The 19,881-nt window shown below is 37.9% G+C and overlaps 1 protein-coding gene and 1 long non-coding RNA gene across 7 annotated transcripts; one reads left to right on the top strand and one right to left on the bottom strand.

The window, feature by feature from the left end:
* Positions 1-548: 548 nt before the first annotated feature.
* Positions 549-19,865, bottom strand: LOC113680187 (ephrin type-B receptor 1-B). 6 transcript variants are annotated; one of them, XM_089180107.1, is made up of 21 exons: positions 19,745-19,865; positions 18,725-18,783; positions 14,956-15,144; positions 11,617-11,696; positions 9,924-10,596; positions 7,836-7,988; positions 7,389-7,742; positions 7,039-7,250; positions 6,733-6,802; positions 5,973-6,087; positions 5,824-5,855; positions 5,526-5,663; positions 5,365-5,429; positions 5,001-5,106; positions 4,841-4,902; positions 4,509-4,607; positions 4,036-4,146; positions 3,765-3,914; positions 3,166-3,210; positions 2,776-2,924; positions 549-2,412 (listed from the first exon to the last, which is right to left on the bottom strand). In XM_089180107.1, the coding sequence occupies exons 3-21, from the start codon at positions 15,026-15,028 to the stop codon at positions 2,172-2,174; spliced, it is 2,928 nt and encodes a 975-aa protein (XP_089036233.1). In that variant the 5' UTR covers positions 15,029-15,144; positions 18,725-18,783; positions 19,745-19,865; the 3' UTR covers positions 549-2,171. The 6 variants fall into 6 exon arrangements, with proteins under 6 accessions (XP_089036233.1, XP_089036232.1, XP_089036230.1 ...); XM_089180106.1 differs by lacking the exon at positions 19,745-19,865 and having other exon boundaries at positions 18,725-18,813; XM_089180104.1 differs by lacking the exons at positions 18,725-18,783; positions 19,745-19,865 and adding an exon at positions 18,011-18,162.
* Positions 8,484-11,097, top strand: LOC149041221 (uncharacterized). The gene is made up of 2 exons (XR_016179085.1): positions 8,484-8,833; positions 9,967-11,097. It is a non-coding gene; the product is annotated as an uncharacterized LOC149041221 (long non-coding RNA).
* Positions 19,866-19,881: the final 16 nt, after the last annotated feature.

The following is a 19,881-nucleotide window of genomic DNA, read 5'->3' on the forward strand; positions in this document are numbered from 1 at the left end:
GAGAAAATAAACTGAAGAGCTTTGAAGGCCAGACCTGTTATCTACATTCCACCCTTAAAAGAGTGGAATGTAGATAACAGGTCTGGAGGAGAAAGCGAAGGACTAATCATCTGCCAAGCAATGTTCGCAACAGACTGTCTGAACTTAGAGCACCTAAATAAAATTTTAAGATAATATTAATCCACTATTGTTATTTACTAAATAAGGAGAAGAGATCGCGCAAAATGTGAGACCGTAGATAACTTGAGTGGCCCGGTTTGACAAGTGAACAACAGAGCGCACATCGTCAATTATTGGTAAAACTTGAGCAACATGATTTTTTATTAGTCTGGGGCCTTTGTGCTCGACTACTTCATTGAGAAAACAGAATTTGTAAGGAGAAAAAAGCCAAAATAACATACTTTCCGGTAGAGGAAAATAAATACCTTACATAATGGTTTTCCATTAAGTAAGAACTGGTATTTTGCTCTCCACTCTTAAAATATTACGAGATTAACTTGCAAAATATCCGTGTACGCTGTCTGTTGAACAATCAGAATAGGCAAAACGAGGTGTAATGAACTCTTTTATTTCCACAAGTGTGGGAATTGTCACTAAAAAAAATAACTTAGGACTTCAACACTTGAACAACTCTAAAATATATAGTTTTCTTTAAAAATCTCTTCACATATTAGACACCGAAATTTCGACAACAAAACATTTCAAATAGCCATTTCATCTTATGGATGCATGTTTCGTATAAATATAGGGCAAAGCAAACGATACTAATAATACGCTCGTGTAAAACAACATTACTTGAACTAATAAACTAATCATCTCTCAGGTGCACTGGTTAGAATTTTAAGTAATCTCTATGTAAAACTAAATAGAAAGGGTCGTTTACTCTAATGCTGAGGTCTTACTTCGGTCGCCACTTGGAATAGTCAATGAACCTCAGTTTTCTTCGATAGGGTTGATGTTAATTATAAGCTTCTTGACGCTGCTCACAAAATTCAACATTCCCCTCTGATAAGGGTTGGGCTAAATTAAAGATGATATAGGACACAGCTTTGCTGTACAACGTCCAAACTGCGTTTAGCTAAACGGCCTTGAATACTTAATGTTAATTATAAGCTTCTTGACGATGCTCACAAAATTCAACATTCCCCTCAGATAAGGGTTGGGCTAAATTGAAGATGATATAGGACACAGCTTTGCTGTACAACGTCCAAACTGCGTTTAACTAAACGGCCTTGAATACTTTAACCTATACGCTACTTGACGATGTCAAAAACAACGAGTAATATAACAAATAAAATTAAAGTATGTCTGATAGTAAAACTACACAACGAAATATCTCTAATGTTCATTGTTCTAGAGCTTTCTACAAAGCTGCTCCATTTCCCTAGCCAAGCATGTAATCAGCATTTTTAAAATCCTTACAATACAAATGCTATTTTAAGGTCTCAATAAAAGTCAGCCGCGTAGGAGTCAATCAGCCATTCAAGAAAATGAAAATTAACACACCAACAAAAAACGAGCTGACAGATCAGAAGATTGATCTGAATTATGGCAGTACATCTCAATTTCCCTTTCAAGGGCGGAATGATCGATTAATCAACCAAAAAGAGAAAAAAAAACCCAAAACAAGACGCTTAAAAGCGCTCGCTAAAAGACGCCCTTCTTGTTGCCACTATGAAACAAAAACAGTCTAAACAGCTGGAGACAAAGTTTCAGGTCACACCTTCAATACCGTGCACTTTTAACATTTTTCTTTCTCTATCTCCAATTAACCATTTTCTATTGTCCTCGGATAAATGTAGATGAAATCAAGAGAAAATAGGAATTTAGAGTGGAATATCCACTGATTTCCTGCAATACTATACACGCGAGTTACCCTGGGAAAAATCTTCTACGCAAGTATTGAGGGGACTGCCTGAGTAAGTCGAATAAAATAAGGTGCTTAGTTACCACAAGAAATCCGAAATACTTTAAAATCAGTTTACAACTAGATCTTTTTAAATAATGGACTAGCTCTCGCACCCTTCGAGAATCGTGGACCCATAGAGTGTGGGTTGCTGTGGCGCCTTGCATCACGACATACAGAGTGATCCACTTTCGACATCCACGGTAAGGTCTACAGTTCCAGCTTCTCGACACTTCGGAAGGGATTTTCGACCTTACGAAGTATTCTACACCGGCTCCGGTAAGTTGTCAAAATGCTTCCTCATAGACTTTATACTCTTATAAATTTTGTTCCTATGACCTATCAAGGTCACTCCAATGTCTTTGAGTTCGCCGTCCTTAAGGTGAGTTACTTGTGTTAAGTCATTGTAGCCCGCAGTCTTGAAGTTAGCAGTATACTGTCCCATATGAATACTGATCAGCCATTCTTGGATTGTCCTAAGTTCGGTGAAGTCTGCTGACACGGCACTAGGAGTTAAAATAAATTTTGGCGAAAGTTAGTTTACGTAGCCATGAAAATTTGATGGAAAAAGCCAATCTTTTACAACGGACAAGTACCCATCATTCTAAACCTTACAGCAAACAACACAAAATATTCGCTTTAGAGCACTTTTACAAAGCCACACAAAATCCTTCTTATGATCGTACGTGACTAAATAGCTCCGTACGCCCCCGCCCCACCCCCCCCCCCCACCCTCCTTCTAAAAAATAGACTTAGAGTAATCAAAGCCATAAAATAGGTACAGCCTACCACGACATCTAGGCCAGGTTTTATCACCCCTCCCTCCACAGGTAAGTTTAAATTAGTGAAGTACATGTGTTAAGTGTTACCTTGTATAGCAAACAAGATTGTCATTTAACATTTCCGGTGCGCGGATCAGCTCGTCCAGTCGTTTCACAATTTCTTCAAAGTTTGGTCGTCTGAACCTGTCCTTGTCCCAGCAGTCCATCATGATTGCGTGGACAATTTTCGGACATTTCTATACAAAAAAGAACAAATCATCTTACACGTCATTAAAGATAAAACGCAAGTGAGGAGCAAACAAACAGTCGATCACCCCGAGCAGGGTGTTTCTTTTTCTTCTTCAATCAAGCATTAGAGGTTATCTTTCATAGCTCTGATAATCAAATCTTATAGTACATACACACACTTAACCTCTGTAACCCTTCCCCCTTTCCTAAACGTAAATCAAATGAACATGACATAAGTATCGTGCATACCATAGGAGCTGGCAGCCTGTAGCCTCCTTCTACTCTGTCCATAACCTAAAACAGTAAAACACGAGTAGCTCAGTTTGATTGTGGACCTTTCGTTTCGGATGCCATGTATTTCCATGCAAAACATTTACTAGGACTGTCTTTTTTTTATGCATGTGGCTGCCTCCGCAAGGGGTTATAGTGTATTGTGCGATTATTATTTTTGGGGGGGCTGAAAAAGGTTTTCGACACAAATTTTTTCACAAAGTAAGGCGCTAAACAAAGGGACTGAACGTCTTAAACAAAAAGAAAAACAAAAGAAAACAACAACAACAACAAAAACAACAACAAACTAACACACTGAGAAAACCCAGACGACTACCATCCCTTTTCCGACCTACTAGAGCAAAGCGAAATTCTTGGTGTAACTCCCTGGTCGTCTAGTGGCTAGCGGCGGATTCACCTTTTTCTTGTTTAAAAAATTTCAAACCAGTTTCACTCTTATTCTCTCTTAGAGATATATTACCTAATCTGCTTAGTAATAAACTTCGTAAAACTTTGAATTCCTTTTGCAAACGTACCTGACCATACACATCTAAGTTGGTACAAAAATACTACATTACCTCAAAGTTATTCCAGTCCCAGTACGGCCTCTCGCCAAACGACATGGCCTCCCACAAAACTATTCCATAGCTCCATACGTCACTAGAAGAGCTAAATTTTCGATATCTTATCGCTTCTGGTGCTGTCCAACGAATTGGAATTTTTCCTCCCTGTGACAAGGCAAAATCGTGCGTCATCTCTACTTATGCTACAGTTAAAGGGTTGTGAAACAATTTTTCGAATGATCACATCCACTTAGGTGTCTGCGTAAAAATTTAACTGGTGAATTACCTGCGTTTGATACTCTGAATCTGGGTTATCCTCCAACTCTCTGGACAATCCGAAGTCAGACACCTTACACGCCATGTTCTCTCCAACCAAAACATTGCGAGCAGCAAGGTCCTGAAATCAGTATTGCACAAATATAATAAACTGGCCTCGAGCTTTGACTCTAAATATATGTACTCTGTATTTACAACCCAAGCATTGATTTCTGCACAACTTTAACTGACATACAACATCACATGGTTATGGTTTAGAGGAAGTGTATCGCGCGTTATACCCTGTCTGATTTGATTGACCGTTCCGTCCAGATCTTGGTAGAGGTATACATAAACACAGTTATGTGTCGTTAGATACCCGCTAACCCCTTACCCTAACCCATTCAAGTAAAGAAACCAAATAAATTATACTTGATGTATGGTTATTTTCCTGTTATAAGAACTTGCGGCGTAGTTTGATCTGTTTCCCGGTGCAATACTTACCCTGTGTATGAAATTCATGGACGAAAGGTACAACATTCCTGAGGCGACTCCACGGACCATACCAATGAGCTGAAGGGGCGTAAGTTTACCTTCGTGATCCTAAGAAAGGAAGAAAGAAGTAATACTCATAACTTGAGCTACAACGCTGGCATACTTTTGAAGCACTGAGACAAGGCACTCCGTTTGTTTGGCCAACTGTTGAGATTCCAAAGAAAAGTGGAATTTGATTGTTCGGCTCCAATGGAATTGAACAATAGCCGTCAATCTTCGCTGTATTTGTTCTAATTCAGAGTTAAAGCCTGGTCTGTTCAAGAGCATCGTTATTCCTTTACCTTAAGAAACTTATCAAGTGATCCTCCTTCCATAAACTCTGTTACAATCATCATGGGTCTACCTGACAGGACAAACCGAAAAAATACACCTGTTAAGCGAGGCACTTACTAACTGTACTGTTGCCTAACATCGTGTATATCTTAAATGAAGTTCACTTACTGACTGTGATCACGCCAATCAGCTTGATGACATTTGGATGTTTAAACTGACCCATGATGGACGCCTCAGAAATAAAGTCGTCTCTGGTCTTGGAACTCGATCCTTGCTGATAAAACAAAGGAAAGAAAACCGTTGATTGTTTCTTCCTTAGTGTTAAGATCATAGAAAACTGCTAAACGATTGAAATGTAACAAGACACGACATTTGAATTTAATTGTACTTGGAAGCACGTATAGCATGGTTGTGATCGATTGAAATTCAGATCCAACTGTAACCAGAAAGATTAGAACTAATAGGCAAGGTAACACCTTCCATCCTAACGACATGAAAAGGAAAATAAAAAAAATCGGAATGGCACACGCACCTTGAGGATTTTAACAGCAACCGAACAATCTTCATACAATCCTTTGAAAACTTCAGCAAATTCACCTGACGATTAATTAAATGTTAAGTTAGAAGTTCAGGATAAAGAAAAACATTTGTTTTCTTAACAAGAGAGAAAAGTCATTATTAATAGATACTAACCATCGCCAACTCTAGTTTCCAGTTTAATTTGACATCCGTCGATCTCGGCGGCAAATGTTTTGACAGCGTCCATGAGATCACCATAGTTACTGGGATCCACATACTGACTTAGCCCATGGTTAGAAAAGAGTTCAGTAGCTGAAAACGAAAAGAGTAAAAGTACTTTGTTATTGACGAGAAAATCGATTTAGTAGATAGCTAAAATAAAAATAACTTAATAAATAACAAATCAGAATTTGGGATGTGAGCAATCGAAGGGTAAATTCAAAGTCGTCGGCGAAATGCCCATTCCACTGACCTTCAAATGTATTCGCTCGTTTCCGAGATTTCCTGGAAGAAATCATCACATCAAGCATGTTATTTATTTCAGTCAATTTTCTCCCCTTGTTCTTGAAACTTGAAATAACTGGATATCCACATACAAACAAATGAGATCAAGAATAATACCTTTTTTTTGATAGAGCGAACGAGACTATAGCAGTTATGATCAGAATAAGGAAAATTCCTCCGACGGCAGCAGCGATCATGAACCAAAGTTTCTTGTCTTCATCCAAACTGGGAACTGACAAATTAAATTAAATAATCAGCGAATAAATACAATAACAAATATGATACTAACCAGAGGTCAAAAGCTGATAGAAAATAAAGGACCATGGGACCAGGTAATCAAAGGGCGGATGACGTTATATCCAATGGGTAAACGCAAAAGATCATATTCTCTTGGTAAACCCTATTCAGCGGATAAGTGTTCGCGCGTTGTGTAAATCGCTATCCACTGGCTGGGACTATTTCAATGGATAGCGTTATCCACTCTTCGTAAAACCTGAGGTTGAAAAGAACTGTTTTCGGTTATTACAGCACTAAGTCTCGACATCCTGAGCGTACAGTAAGTCATCATCACAGTCAGGTGAGAATATAGGTCGGGATGATAGAAGATCTCTCTCTTAACCAGCTTGTACTTTAATTTATAACCAGATCCCAAAGGGGTGATGGCTTTTACGGCTGACGGTTAATATCATTCCATTGTTTACGCCAGAATTTTTTTTTTACAGTTAACTTTTTTCTCGACTAACGGTTAAAATTTTTCCATTTTTGTTCCTGACGACTAATTTTTGGGCCGCTTTATGGCTAACGGTTAACCCCATCGAAACCCTCCTGTAAGGATTTATACTATACATTAGTTAAAGCGCTTGCGAGAAAAGTTTACCGGTGTAGTCTTGTGGCGTTTTCACTGCCTGGCTACTTGGCCCGAAGCCCCTGCTGTTCTTTGCAACGACCTAAAATTCGGGAAAACAACAGAATTCAATGATTCATAAGAAAGATACTGCTACAACACTTTGAAATTATCAACATAGAGTACTACTAAATAAAAATCATTCTCGTAAATAGCCTCTGAGCATGACTGGGCGGCGTTGCAAAAAATGAGTGAATAAGTTGTATTTATTGGGAAAATTTAAATTCACAGCGATTTGTATTGTAAAAAAAGGGCATTAACTGATCACATCTAACTCACCACGATTTCATATTTCACGTCAGGTTCCAATCCAGTTATTTTGATGTACGTTTTCGTTGTGTTGATAGTGTGATAATTGTCTGCGCTGTCTAATATTTTGCGGTATCGTACAAGGAAGAAATGGATGTCTTCGTGGCCAGTTTTAAGAGTCCACGACACATTCACCGAAGTGCTGTCGATCCTTTGCACTGTCACCACAGGCTGGTCAGGAACTGAGATAAAAACAACGGGTAAAACAAAGCTTATCTAAACACCCTGAGATGGAAAATGGACTTGTGGTATTAAGCCGAATAATCATAGAACTTCACTTAATCATAAAGCTTCACTTAAAGGAGATGAACCAAACTGACCCGACTCAAGTGTAGTGACGTCTAACTTGGCAAACCGGGAAGGGAATCCGTCCATCTCAGCTTTTTCACTGACTCCATTCTTTGCATGTACCTTCAATCTGTAAACTGTCCGTGATATCAAGTTCGTCAAAATCACCTTGGTGTGCGATAGGTTGTTCTGTCTAGGCAGGAAAAGAACTTGTGATCCACAATCCTGACTGCAGCTTCGTTGATCTTTCCGACACAAAATTTTACATTCTATCTCATAATACAAGTCAGTTCGACCACCAAGGTGCCGCGGATGTGACCATACTAAACTCACTGTTGTTTGATTGGTGAAAAGGCTTCGCAGATGTTTTGGTGCAGAAGGAGGAGCTGTAAGGACAACAAGATATGCCAAGGAGCATGAGTATGAAAAATATGATTACCAACGGCAAAAACCTGAAACTTGCCGGCGGCACTACTGACCTGTACAATTGTCTGACACACTTTGCCATGATGCGCGAAAAAACCCTCTGGAGCATTTGCAGCGTTTCCGATATCTGTCCGAGTTGCTGTTTAGCGGGCATTTTGAGCATTTGGTGTTTCCGGTCTTGTCTTTAAAGTATCCCAGTGGACAAGCTGAGAGTGAGAATAACATATGATTATAACTGGTAACTGAACTCTAACAATAGACCCATCAAAAACCCCTATTCTCTGCTAACAACCTGGGTTTATCAAGAGCCAAAACAAATTTTTGATCGTTGAAATTTCCCCTGCCTAAAGTGTACGTAGACCTTCAGAGGAACTAACATAGCGAAAACACGGGGTGAAAAAGAAGGTGCAGAATTGCTCCGCCGCGCAAAAGTCGCATGAAATCACCAGGTACACAGCCTACCCAAATCCAAGATATGATCCCATAGAAACGCGACCGGTCCCTAAACTCTCTCTTTTCTTGATCTGCGCTACTCTAGTGCCCGGTTGAAAGTCTAGAACAGCCTAGGCGTGAACGGCCTTAATTTGCATTCGCGTTCATTAAATTTCTCGCTACTCGTCAATCTCGCCCGCGCTTAGGACGATGATATCAGTAAAAGAATTTGTTAGCCAGAGAACTGACTGTATACAAACAGTCCTCTCGAATTGCGTCAGCTGTCACGTGGTGTGTCTACATGTATCTGCCGCAGCTCAGCATGTTGGTTTCGGTATGCAAAATAACACCCTTCGGTAAATTTCAGTGCAGACCGTCAGAAATTTTCACGAATCTTAAAAAACTACGATAATTTATGAACGGATTTTTCCCATATTTAATCACGTCGGTTGAACGTTCCCCATTGACAAAGATGCCGCGTTGTTTGCCAACATTGGCGGCAAACTAAACATAACTACTGGAATCGTGTTTGACCCTTAGCATTGGCTGAAGTTAACTGCAAACAAAGGAATCCATTGTTGTCTAACAATGCTTCTTCACAAGCTTGCAGTTTGATAAGGTATGCTTTTATCTTCAAGATCGTTCTATCAAAGCATTCAGATCTGTCATTCCTGACATTTGCTATATTACTGACTGACGACGATCACAGATAACATAACCACACTAACCACTTATCAGTCATTCTGATCGTTTGTTTCTTTACATTAATGGTAGCTTGAGATACTTTTATAAGCGCCTCAAAAGAAAAAATGTCCTTTAACACCCAGAATCAAGTAAAGAAAAACATTTTAGTTTTAACGAAAGGAAATAGAGGAGATTCTTTACAAATACATATTCCGTGTGTGACAGACTTGTTTACGATAAAAGCAATAACGATAAAAAAGTAATGAGGGCAGTTTTGAAGCACCCAGACAGACACGTCTGTCAAACCTTGCCAATACAATAAAACCAATGATATTGCAAGAGGAAGCCATGCCCATCTTAATTGTGACTTGTTATGTACAAGATTTCAGTAATGTGTGTTGGTTCTGGCAAAGAAGAACCTGAAAAAACCCCTGAACAATGTAGTAGTGGGCTGATGAGTATTTGGTTGAGATTTCTACCAAACACCAAATGATGAGAGTTATTATGTTTTGTCTACTTGGAGTGAGGCTTATTGAATCTTTTGCATGGTATGGATAACAATCATTGCTATCCAATGTCTGTGCTTTTGTTTAACAATCTAAGGGCCAGATTATTTCTTTTATCATACAAATTTCATTACTTTAGGTTTTTATTGATATGCCAATGTCACTTAACCTATCAAATAATTGAAATGAATGGGCCTAAAAAATCTCAGCAGGGTGCCTTCTCCAAATTACAACTGTAAACAACGTCACTAAAGAGAACTGTCATTGCAGAACAAAAGTTCCAATAATTCATAGATGGCAAATGCTGATTTTGTGAAAACCCTGCACCCCAGAGATACTCACATACTGTCTATTAGGCTTGTAATACAGGATACATTTTTATAACATGCTTTAACTCCCTCCTTATTGCTCTCAAACATAACCACCTCCCTCCCCTTTACTGTACCTAGCATTCTTGCATGGCACAATTCACTGTCAGTTCTGTAACCTCAACTCCAATATTGTAATTTGGAAACATACCTTGACATTCCGTATCAATTTTCTCCCATCCTGGTAAACACAGACATTTTCCTGCAGCATCATCACTCTGAGTCCATTCACCACTGCTGCTACAGATGGCACTCAACACTGGTGCTGTACGTTGTGAATTTGCCACACATTCCCCTGGTATTTTGACTATTTCAGATTCATTCACTGGAGCTATTGTTTGTGGTAGCAATACAAGACTTGTTGGTAAAGTCCGCTCTGGACAAACATTGTATGTCACCAGAAATGAATGCAATACAAGACAAGCTCCTTGGTCGTGAATAGCAAAGAATACCTTTGAAGTTCTTTCTTTGATGAAAAGTGACAGCTTTGCAACTCCTTGTACCCTTTCAGACTTGCTTGAGGTGTTATTTGGCATGGATATTACTTTCATTTTGTTGTAAAATCCATTTCTTGGATCAGTATTTGACTCATTTAAGTTCTCATTTGATTGGTATCCATAAACATCAAATTGTTCAGAGCAGTTTAGTCTCTCATCAGAAAACGAAGTACATCTCATGATTGTGTAGTTGATAGCTAAGTCGATTCTCTTCAGATTATTGTGACTTATAGCATCACTCCATAGCCAGTTACTTGGTTGCCAAACACCTATGTCACAAACTGTATATATACGCGATGCGGCATCATCAGAGGTTGTAGCAGTCCACTGTGAAACACCAAAACAACCATTTTAGACTTAACAAGGTGAAAGGAAAAAAATAAAAATCGGAAGCAAACACTACCATCAAATAATCCTTGGCTACCTTACATATGACTGGTAACTCTTGATTGATAAATCAGATTTAGCCTCAATGGTAGTCTTTGGGTAGGTTTGATTGTAATAGAAAAAAATGATGATGATACAATTCACTGAACTTTTAACTGAAGTAGTCAACTTGACTTAAACTAAACTTCTGAGAGGTTAACCCTTCAACTCCCTACAAGTGATTGTCAATTCTTCCCTCTGACTGCAACACATTTACTTATAAACTACAGTACTAGTTAGCTACTAAGCTTGCAACCTGATAAGTTGAGACTTCTCACAACCTATTTGCTAAAAAATGTAAGGATATTATGGGGAGAAGTTACATGTTAATCACTTCTGGTGGTTAAAGGGTTTATGTGAGCTACTAATACTTTCATTAAAAGTGTTGAATGGAGAGACAAATCTGTCATAAAATTGTGTTACTAAAGAAAACTTTAATATAAATGTGTCACATCAGAAGGCAGACAGACAACAGTCTTGATAGCTCTGTTTTTCTCCATTACACACACAGAGAGCCATATATTTAATGAAGTATGTAAGTGCACAAGAAGCATCAACTTAGATGCATTGTTTGTAAATCTCCAAGGAAATTTGTGTATATTAGGGAAGTGTAATGGCTAAAATTTCTGTTTGTTCTTAATATCTCAACCTTTTCTTGATGCATTTCAAAACATCTATATAGATCCCTTAATCCAATAATTTTCTGGATATTTTAAGTGTTTTTTTTTCTGTTTCAACATTTCTTAGTTTCCCAAGAACCTATCCCAAGATGGACTAGTGTGGAGAAAAACTTGGAATTCCTGTGAGCTCGAAGAAACTGCAGAGTAGATCCTTACAAATTCCTGGCTTTGCTTTGAGTAGAATAACAGTGAGGGAATGCAACATATAGGAAGATGAAATTATGTTTGCTTTGCAACTTACCCCTGACCCATGGCCATGAGATGTTTTCCAATACCAGCTCTCTGCACCACCACCTGGTTTAGGTCTTTCTAACAAGTTGGCTGTTTGAATTTGAGTAAATTTAAAAAAGACAATTTTGAGTGATTAAACTTCAAATATACAAAAGTAGATCATTTTAAATGTTGGGCAAACCAAAGGAAATACCTGTAATTTCAAAAATTTGTATAATTCAATATCCTTCAACATCCTTGAAAATATTTCAGTGATGTTGTTTGTTTACATTGCACATTAGGACATATTTGCAGCTTGTTTGAATATTTACATAACAAGTAATATCCATAATTTAATACATGTATGGCAAGTCAGCAAAAACCAAAACAAAAACAAAAAAACAATCTTAGTTTTGAAAAAGAGCTTTCCATACGGTGCATCCAATTCAAAAGATCTTCTGTTAACATGATTTTCAAGCAGGCCACTTTTTGGCCAAACAACCAACTAAGATTGAACCAAACAAAAAAACACCTCTAACTCAACACCTATGGCTGATCATTCTTATTCAGTTTTTTTCAGCCTAATGGAATAATTCAATATCCCTTGCAAGGTGAATACTCATATAGAGCCCCGACTCATGTTTTTTCCATGTTCCTACGAAGGTAACCTAAAATTAAAGGAAATTTGAGTGGAAGGAAAAAAGGGGAAACATAAAAAAAGTGAAAAAAACAAAAAACAAAAACAACACTTCGCATTCTTATATTAAGCAAATAAACCACACACTACTCGTCTGCAAAATTATAAAATGAATCTGGGTGCAAATTATTTTTGGTGGTTCACTCAAGATCCAAAGACCAGAGAAACTTGAGAGAATGAGGCGATTTTTAGTAAAATAAAATGATTGAACACAGAACTCTATCTCATTTTGACTTAGCACAGAAGACCTCTAACCTTAAAATTGCCAAAGCTCGAGAGACATGAATGTTTTCCTTAAAGGAAAATGATGGAGCAAAGGTTTCTATCTCTTTTTGACTTAACTTGCAAGATTTCTAGGCTCAAAACTGCAAAAATGTGGGAGAATGAGGCAATTTACGATGGAACAGATTTCTGTCTGATCATTTTGACTTTACACACAGGATCAGTCTTACACTTAGCAAAGCAACACCTTGGGAGAAAGAGGCATTGTTCTTTAGATAAAATGATGAACATAGATTTCTATCTCATTTTAACTTTAAGATTAGAACACTTCTAAATGAAAATGTTACAACATGCTAAATAACCACAAGTTGCCAAATAGGCCACTTTTTCAAGCAAATTAAGACATGAAACCTTTTCTCGAGCTAGCCATGACATCAGATAACAGATTACACTCTGTTTTGCGTAGAATATAACTCGGAGAAATCAAAGGATGAAAGTCGCCTTTGAAAGTTGTTTTTTCCTGATGTTCTGGCTTGTACACAAATCAAGGTCTATTGATGAGAAGCATATTTTCTACATAAGTTAGGAGCCTCAAATATTTATGTCAAGCCAATGAAGTTAGAAGCTAAATTGGTGTTAAACAGGAAAGAAATGATAACTTCCACTTGAGCATACGTTTCGTAATGTTGAACTCAAGCCATGGTAGTCTTAAATTTTTCAAAATTTCACCGCGTCTCACTAATCAACCCGCTGCTTCCAATATATGGAATTTTGGATATTAAATATCATGATCAGTCTTGCCTCCAAGAAAAATCTCATAAAATAAGATTTCAAAGAATCTGATCTGAAAAGCCAGCCACACTAGAATTAAATTTATTTAGACCGCTATCAGTGATGTACAATTTTAATTAATTTCATTCGGGTGGTAATTAAATTACTTTACTCCACTAAAAGTATTTACTCTTAACTAAGACCTAACTTAGAAGCACCGAATTTGATAAAGGAAATAATACTTTTTCGCCCTAAGGCTTAAAAAAGATAATGCTTCCTGACATGTATTTGCATACAATATTGATTTCGTTTTCTGTTTGCGAAGGGCGCTATTTCCTATTACAAAATTCTTGTCCTTTTTCACGCACGGATTAATCTGCTCCACGCCGCGGTCTTAAAACTCTTCAAAAACATTTTAATCAAACAACGAACGAAGTTAGATCTTAAATGTCAATTCATGTAAACATATTTTGACAACAGCTGTTAAATCCGAAGCTTTCTTTAAGTGTTGTTTACGAAATTGCACTCTTTTCATCATGCAAAACATTTATGTTTCGATTGCAGCTTGTATGCAAATATCTTCCCGATTTCTCACTGTGACAGACATGTTTCCGTCGCAGTCATCAGTTTCCCAATTACGGTTATGATAAAGCAACATTAGAAATGTAAAGAAACGTAGCGTTTTCCTCGAAAGTAAAAAAATCCTTATTACGAAGATGCCTTTTTCGAATTGTGTTCGAAACATTTAGGAGTGAGATCATTAGCAGAATAATCTCAAGCTGCGAGCCATTAACGACATAAAAGGTCTAGTTATGGTTATCAAAATTCGTACGGAGACCGATACATTGCTTGAGTAAAGAGAATCAAAGCAACATTCACGTTTCTTGGGCAGGGAGGTTACGAAAGTAACTTAAGAACACAATCCTACGATCGGAAGTCGGATTTTAAAGGTGCTAATTGCTGGGCAAACACTTGAACATGGAAGGAATACATTCTCCACTTCTATGGCTCTACCGAGCGGAGTGTCAGGTTTCCAAATCATTTGAATTTTGGGCGTACGCTTCAAAAATAAAGCGGCCGCACTTTACAAACAAATAGTAAAAAATTCACATTACATAATTTCATTGAGACACGCTAAATTCACACGGTGAAAGAGAAATTACAAATCAGCACTACAATAGAACGCAATCTGTGACTAACAGATGTACACATCTTCGCGGGCAGTTCATCAAATGTCCCTTCCCTTCTTTGATTTCTGTATTTAATGGGAACGCTTTTATCACTTTTTTTGCCTACTTCTTTAACTGGAATGATAGCCTTGCCTTATCCGTGTTTTTGTAGCTGAAGTAAACAGCAGTAACCACCCATCGGGAAGAACAACCGCAACGCATCATCACTGCTTAGATTACGTTTCATAGCAGTCAATATTCCTAAACGCTTAGATGACAGATCTTCTCAGAGCTGATTCAAGTCACGCACCCAGCGACAAAGAACTCCTAAGGAGGTCATCCACTGAGCGGTTTATTTATACATCATTCCGTGAGCAGCTAAATCCTACTAAGACACGCACCCCTTGACAGAATCTACTTGGGAACTATTTCGTCGTATTTTAAATCGTGTAACGGCAATCGCCTTTGACTCTCGTGATTATATCTAACAGTCGAAATTAAGTTGTCTTACCTCTCTCTCCTGCTGATAAACTGAAGAGAAATGTAACCAAGTCGAGCACGAAAATCCAATTTACCCTCACCATGTCCAACCTCCTACATTTCTCTGACACACGTTCGCACTTTTGGGACCGATGGTCAGCTCGTGCAGCGGCTTTCTTCACTCAAAACGGAAGTAATTTATACGGAAATGACGTAACTGCTAAACATAAACACGAGTTACATTAGCAAACGAAGAACAGGTTTTGTTCTAGATATCTACCATTTTTCAAACCATGAAAATAACAGCGGCTGAAATGAGAATGAATCTACATTAGCATATGAAAACTGAATAGTTCTTTTTTTATTCATGCTTGATGGACTGAGCAGTTACGTTCTTCAAAATCAATTACATACTCCGTTTTTCACCCATTCATTGTTCACTCTAGATGTTTAATTGTCTTTAAGATCTCTATGGCCGCGAAAGCATTAAGCAAAATTGGAAAACATCAATTATTTAAAAGATAAAGTGAATTGCCTCTGGCAGGTGTATTTTTCATTTTGGAAAGTTTCCTATTATGTCGATGTTGCAAACAACGGCTTCTTCCAGAACTGATGATGTCAGCTAATAAGTTGCAGACAGAATATTACTCAGGATGAATGTCACTCTCTCTGTTAGCGAATTCTACAAGTTTTCTGTCAATAGTATGCTCCTTATCACAATCTTCACACCGGCGGAGAACCTTTAACACTGGATGAAGAAAGGACTAAACCGAAATTGCGGACAAACCGCAAAGTAAGATTACAGTGTTTTGATGAAATATGCTGCGCATTTGGGCTTTCATATTTCCGCCAATGCATTTTAATCCTCGTTAAACCTTGAAAGGTACCATAAGATTAATATTTGGAAGATTTTGTCGCTCGAGGCTTAAAATTGCATTTGGAGACAGTGGCGACCAAAACATAAAATTATAAAGATGACATAGAGAAATAGCTGCGGTTAACAGTTCCGATGGAAATGGAGACTCATGTCTGATAACAACAACACGCATAGTTGGAAAAATGGGAGAGTTTCAGTATAAAAGATATACTGTTCTGATTCAGCGACAATTAGCTTTTAGACACCGGTTCTGAAAAAGATAATTGAAGTGAGCAAATAAGCAAAGTGCAAAGTTTTCATTGAAATTGAGACAAAAGCAAATAAATTAAAAGTGTGGTTAAAACAAAGCTCCGTGTGCGCCACAATAAAAGCCTAAGTGTCAACTGACATTAACTCATGTAAATGGACAACACGAACCGACTTCAAACTCACTTTTATCTACCACTTTTATGTTCCGATGCAAATATGAATCTCGAATATGAAAAGGAAATCCCAAAGACATGTTACTATCAGTAGCATGAATAATTTCCCGATTTTTTTTTTTTATCTCACTGTTATGTCCTAAAATCTATCTTCTGTTGCAGTTTGGTAAAATGACAAATTATATGTTGTTTGGTCTTACGCGTCTAATTTTCTTGTCGTTGTTTTATTTCCTGTCGCAATGTAAAATGCTTTGATGACATCTTAATCTGTTTGCTTTAGTAGGATACACGTCTCTTACGTTTCATATGCAGAGTGACAGATTTTATCAATTTTATCTTTTATGTCACAACCCTTTTTAAACTTCTCAGCTAATGGATACTCTAGAAACTTTCAAAATGCCCTCGTCGGGGGTGGGTGGGTGGTTGGGGTTAGTGGACCCGCCTTCTACTCACTCGTGGTTTAGAAGATAGCTAGAAAGTTCATATTTTTGTATCATGACTCCACTTGACCCCCTGCAAAGATAATTGCACGTGTGATGAACTCCTAATTATACACATTGAGGTATACCAACCAGAGACCCACAAATTATAGCAGCCTGAATTTCTGGGATAAGGTGATCTATCGCAAGATCTTTCTTTTCCTTTTTCTACCGACTTCCGGCAATCTTGTCGATTTTTCTAATGTTGTAATAATTGTAAATAAAATCGTTAAATACATCGAGAGATGTCCCAACATGACAACGCATCAGGAACAGTATTTAACCCCGACATCACCATGCAGGTTCTCCATACTGTTCTCTACGCATTTCTTGAGATATTTAAAAGGTGAATTTGTATTTAAATCAATGTCTTCTTGAGTTTGTGATCATTTCCTTTATTCACATGACCTTTATGTTCTATTCAGGGTGATATTGTTGGGAGAAATTAGATGCTTATCACTCTTACGGGTTAAAAGGTTGAAATTGAACCACGTCCCTCTTGAAGACATGCACAAGTGGTACATTCAGGATCTTTCCTGGCTGATAATGTGAGAAGAGTCAGAGAAAGTTTAGTGCACTTCCCTGCCGTCAAAAAATTCAACTGTTGCTTCCACTTATCTAAGTCTATCAGTTGCTTTCAAACATTCTCCAAAATCGTGGGGGCAACCCTCAAGCCTCATTTTCCTTTCGTATACTGAGTGTTTACAACTTCTCTTAGATCTTCGCTGAATTTCCAGCTCGCCTAATGCGGTACTCCTTGTTACACTTACGAATCGAAATTACTTAATACAAATCAACGATGATTAAGTCAGTAATAATTATTTTCTTTTCAATATTTGTCTGTTTTTTTCAGTCCGTAAGATAAAGTAAGTAACTCGACTAGTCAACGGGACAGCAAACCAAAATTAAACATCCCTTGCAGTGATCTGATGGATAAATATTCAAGAAACTTCTACGTCCTTATTCAGGAATGCAGGAAAGCCACTTAAGTACAACAAGATTGCTCGACCAACACTCTCAGTATACTGCCTTACTGCATGCAGTATTGGTCTCTCTTGATAATCTAAGTGGCACGTTTCCCACGTAACAGACGATGGTTATAACCACAACTGAAGATAACATCATGCATTAGTCTGACACTCTGAACATAGTCAGAGGTCTCTGTTCAACACCGTTACTCAAGCATGCCTACCTGTAGCCGTATCTTGCGAATCATTCCGCGTCAGTTATTTTTCATCGGGAGCATTTGCGCACTAAGTACTTAGTAAATGAAACTGACATTCACGATAAATTACGGAAAATTGTTACCTGACATTTCTAAAGAGACATCTGAGAGCTGCTTGTTATAAAGGTCGTGAGGGGGAGAGGGAGGTATCATTGACACAGTAACGTGATGTATGCGCGCCGCAAATTTTGGGCGTCAAAGAAGTATCAGTGTTGGTAATCCGAATCAACCATTAATGATAAGATCAATTCGTTTATCAATGATATTGAAGATGATGAGATCGTAAGTCAACATTTATCGAACTATACCGACACGCATCCAGAGAACAATATGGTCTAAATTCAAGAGATTTGTTGGAGTGTATCTGTAGATTACAGGGGCACAACTTTTTAATTAAACTTCAGATAACCTAACATGTACGGTTGGATGATTATTCTCGCTAGAGAACAGATGACTGAGGGTAAAAACTCAGCCGTTGTCTCTTTCGCTACGACTCTTTCCACTGAAGCTCACATACCGCTATTTCAGATGAGGTGAACTAAATGTAATTACCGTTGGTAGTGAGGTTGGTTAAGAAAACAAGGCCATCAGTGAGGCAAATAAAATAATCTTGCACTTCATCTGGAAAGACCAGGTGATGTAATTAAGATCAAATGATTGTCCCTTATCAGCCTTGATAAAGTGACTGTCGGAATTTAGACCCATGCAAAGATAATATTTTCATTCAATGACGGGCTCTGCCGCATTGCAAGTTATTAATGCTCTCATACATACGAGTTCAATTCATTTAATTTTACCTGTCTATTCCATTGTTACCACAATCGCAACATTACGGCGGTGTTGACTTGAGCCATTTCTATTTCCATGAAAAAGGAAAAAAATGTACAGGATTTGTTTCCGGTCACACATGCGAAAGCGCAAATGTAGACGCATGGGATTTTTAGAAAGTGAAGTACATGCTATTACCGGAAGTAAATAACCTTAGTGTTCGCTCCAAGCTTGACTCAGCAACTACACTCCATCATTTTAATAGGAAAAGTTTGTGTAATTATTGGATTAGCAGTTTCACACGGACAACACACAAATACTCGATACACAGTGACTGGATAAACAAGCACATGATAAAAAAAAAACTTTGACAATAACCAATCAGGACAAGATTAACTTTTTCTTTTTGATTCAGTCTTCTGCGAATCATAAAGCATTTCTTACATAACCTATACTCTATTTCATCCCGTGAATTGTAGTCTGAAACACGTGACACGCTACAACTGAGACCGGATACGCGCTCGATGGACTTGGTTTGTAATTGTGAGCTTAACCCTTCAACTCCTAAGATTTCGATGTTAATTCTCCTCTCTGGCTGCCGCACATTTCCTTCTAAATCAGTTACAAGAATTTGGTGTGAGATTATAACAACAACCCGTCTGATAAGACTGAGTATTCTTATTACCTGTTTGCTGACTAATGTATTGATATTATCGGAAGAAGTTACATGTCGATCACTTTTCGGAGTGAAGGGGTTAATGGCCACTACTTATTGTCTTGGTTAAAAGAAAGAAAAAGAAAATTAGCAGAGGTTGGCAGCTAAGCTGTAACAACGCTAATGCTTTGTAAACTTGTGAGCAGTGTCGTCTTTTCTTTGACAGGACACGCTAAATATAGAGATTCAAGTGAAATGTTAATTATAACACCGCAAGTCACTGAAAAGCACATTAACCGAGAAGTTTGCTGAAGAATTGAACGAAAGACTTAAACAGATCAACTGGCCATGTACACGCTACTTTTACGAAATGAGTCAGAGTAGATAAACCTACCGTATTTCATATTAGCGTTCAGTAGCTTCTCCATCTTTTGTTCTCTTTGAAAACCGAAAAGGCTTTTGTGCTTAATATTAAAAATTTGCAAGGTCAGAGTTACAGCTGCCGTCAAACCACATACTCGGCCCAATCAA

This window comes from Pocillopora damicornis, chromosome 8, assembly GCF_964200805.1.
Source record: "Pocillopora damicornis chromosome 8, jaPocDami1.2, whole genome shotgun sequence".
NCBI lineage: Eukaryota > Metazoa > Cnidaria > Anthozoa > Scleractinia > Pocilloporidae > Pocillopora > Pocillopora damicornis.